The sequence below is a fragment of the Rhincodon typus genome, chromosome 12, assembly GCF_021869965.1.
Source record: "Rhincodon typus isolate 14 chromosome 12, sRhiTyp1.1, whole genome shotgun sequence".
Lineage (NCBI taxonomy): Eukaryota > Metazoa > Chordata > Chondrichthyes > Orectolobiformes > Rhincodontidae > Rhincodon > Rhincodon typus.
In genome coordinates this window covers 6,863,475-6,866,237 of record NC_063343.1, presented here as the reverse complement: position 1 = coordinate 6,866,237, position 2,763 = coordinate 6,863,475, and the positions used below count along the sequence as shown (strand labels likewise).

The 2,763-nt window shown below is 40.0% G+C and overlaps 1 protein-coding gene across 1 annotated transcript in view; it reads left to right on the top strand.

The window, feature by feature from the left end:
- The window catches only part of LOC109930356 (B-cell receptor CD22-like), an 80,615-nt gene that overhangs the window by 66,264 nt on the left and 11,588 nt on the right, over positions 1-2,763 (top strand). Inside the window, exon 8 of the mRNA XM_020529873.2 lies at positions 1,381-1,482. Coding sequence (XP_020385462.2) covers positions 1,381-1,482 — 102 coding nt within the window. The remainder of the gene's footprint in view (positions 1-1,380; positions 1,483-2,763) is intronic.

Here is a 2,763-nt window from a genome sequence, read left to right as displayed (position 1 = left end):
AACAGAAAATGTACAAGACTAACAGAAAACGTACAAGACTAACAGAAGACTGAATTTTTGATAGAGCTAGTAGAATCCAGGATGAAAAATCAACAGTTTCAAAATAAGCTCAAAGCACTCAAGGAACAAAACAAGAAATGCCACAAGGATTAGAATCAGTTGAAACAGCCTGAAGAATAAAATCAGTCAGTGACTAATCTGGAGCCAAGCAGATTCTGAAACTGGAATTGCAGCCCATGGAAGCTAAGCATCAACAATGCAGACAAGAATAACAGGTAACATCACTGACTGTGGAAATTGATGGCACCTCCAGACAAAATCACTATCATGAGGTGTAGGTATATAAACAAATGCCTATTCGTTATCAAGACTCACAGGCTCACTTGGTACTATAAATAACAAAACATGCTTTTGGAAAGGAGAGGGATGTTGCATGTGAACCTTGACTTTAGGGGAGCTCATCGTCTTTCAGAATTCAACATGCAGTGTGTATACAGTGTTGCGACTCCACCTGATAATTTGTCTGCTTTTTGTTTGCAGGTGCATAAACCAGTTCATTGCTAGGATGTCTGCATAGGAGTATAACACTCAGTCTTTCAAATGTGTTCTGCTGTTCAATCAGATCACGGTTGACCTATATCAAATTTTTCTACCTTACTTACTTTCGCAATCGTCAATATCATTGTCTGCTAAAAAATCGATCTCAGTGGTGAAATTTTATAATCATCTCCCCCCTCCCCCAACACCTTCACCTTATTTAATGTTTTTTTGGGTAGAGAGTTGTAGATTTCCATTGTTCTTTGTGCCAAGAAATGCTTTTCGATAACATCCTTGAACAGCCTAGGTATATTTTCAAAGTAGTGACCTTTGCTGTGTACTTCTTCATTAAAGGAAATATAGTAGATTAAAAATAAATAATCATCCAGTTTAATCATATCAATCACTTCAAACAGATTGCTCCCAACTTCTATGTTCTGTAGTAACAGAAGATTATATGTAAGAGTTTTAAACAGAGAGAACGGGAACCTTTTCTTACACAGGACAAGTCTGTGGAATGTATTACTAGAGTTAGTAATTGAAACTAAAACTATTGTCAACATAGAAGAACATATTTGATAGTGTAGAGAAAAGGGCAACAGAGCAGTATGGAACCAAGAGTGTTGACCCCCATGAGATTATTGTTCTTGTTTATGTAAGGGATAAGATGCTTTCATTGGGCCAAACAGCCCATTCCTGTTTGGTGTGAAACTCTACACAATCAACGTCCAATGCAGATCAGTTATGTCCAAAATGAGAGAGGGACAAATGAAAAGAGAAATAGTATTGAAGATCACATTTAATTTTTTACAATTGCAACTAATGAAAGATGGTCATTCGCAGCTTCGGCAGCGATCCTGAAATTTGCGATTGGAGGATCACTTGGTGGGATAGGATTTCTCCTGGCTATTGTGCTTTGGATACGAAGGAAAGACTTGTTCAAAGGTAAGGTCCCTGCTCGTGGCTGCTCTTTCACGTGGCACAGGCTTTGAGTCCAGCTATGATCATTGCTCCATGATGGAATCATACAGCATAGGTTGGCATTGGCTCATTGTATATGTGCCAGTTCCTTGAAAGACTATTTTCATGCCCCGTGCCTTTAAACCTAATCTTGATGATTGCTGTTGAAAATATTGCCCCTGCCACTATTTGAGTTAACATCTTGGAGGACAACTCTGCCACTCCAGCTGCCCAACAACCTTCTAATTTTTCGAATTCCTCAGTCATTTGGTGACATTTACCATTTGTTTGTTGTTCAGCCAATCGTCTTTGCCAGTTAGTTTGTTCCTTTCTCCTCAACCATTTATCTTCCTCTCTTGTCGGTTTCTTTTCAGTTAAATGGGTGGGCGCGCAAACATATCTCAAATCTACTTGCCCCCAGTGCATTTGCTGACAACTGATGGACCTGCTAGAGTCAGTCAATTGCTGTAGCTGTTTCTTTAACAACGTCCTCCAAACCCATAACCTCTACCATTAAGAAGGATAAAGGCAATAGGTGCATAGGATTGCCATCTGTCAAGTATTCGTTCCAAATCACACATCATCTTAACTGGAGGCAGTTTAGCAGTCAAAGCAACCTGAAAGATTGGCAGGTCAACCAATTGCTCTAAACATTCATCGTCTCCACCCTCGGTAGACAATGGATGTAGCATATTCCATCGGGATCTAACAGCACTGTGGTTGTCCCTTTGCCAGGCGGACCGGAGAGGTACCCGTGCCACTTTAAAGGCAGCTAGGAGTAGCAATGTATACCCACATCTCATGGGCTGATTCAGAAGAAAGAGCTTTTAGCCACTTTCAACAGAAACTTGCATCCAGATTGGCAGTCACAAGCACACAGACCAGTGCGTCACCAAATCTATCCAGTACCATATAAGAACTGTGGATGCTGGAAATCAAAAACAAAAAACAGAAGTTGCTGGAAAAACTCAGCATCTGTGGAGAGAAATCAGAATTAACATTTCAGGTTCAGAGATCCTTCCTTTTTAACTCAACTGTCCAGTACCATGTTCTCTCAGTCCTCAGTTGGAACATTATAAACCTTGTGGTTAGCTTCCAATCTGTCAATGTAACATCTTTGTGACACACCAATGGAGTTCACCTCACAGACATTCACTAACTTCAAAGTTCTATGGCCCAGAATCCGATCCTTAATGGTCATTGGCTTTACTTTCTGAGAACAACCCACAAATTATTAAGAAAGAACTGGAAGTCTTTACAAATAAC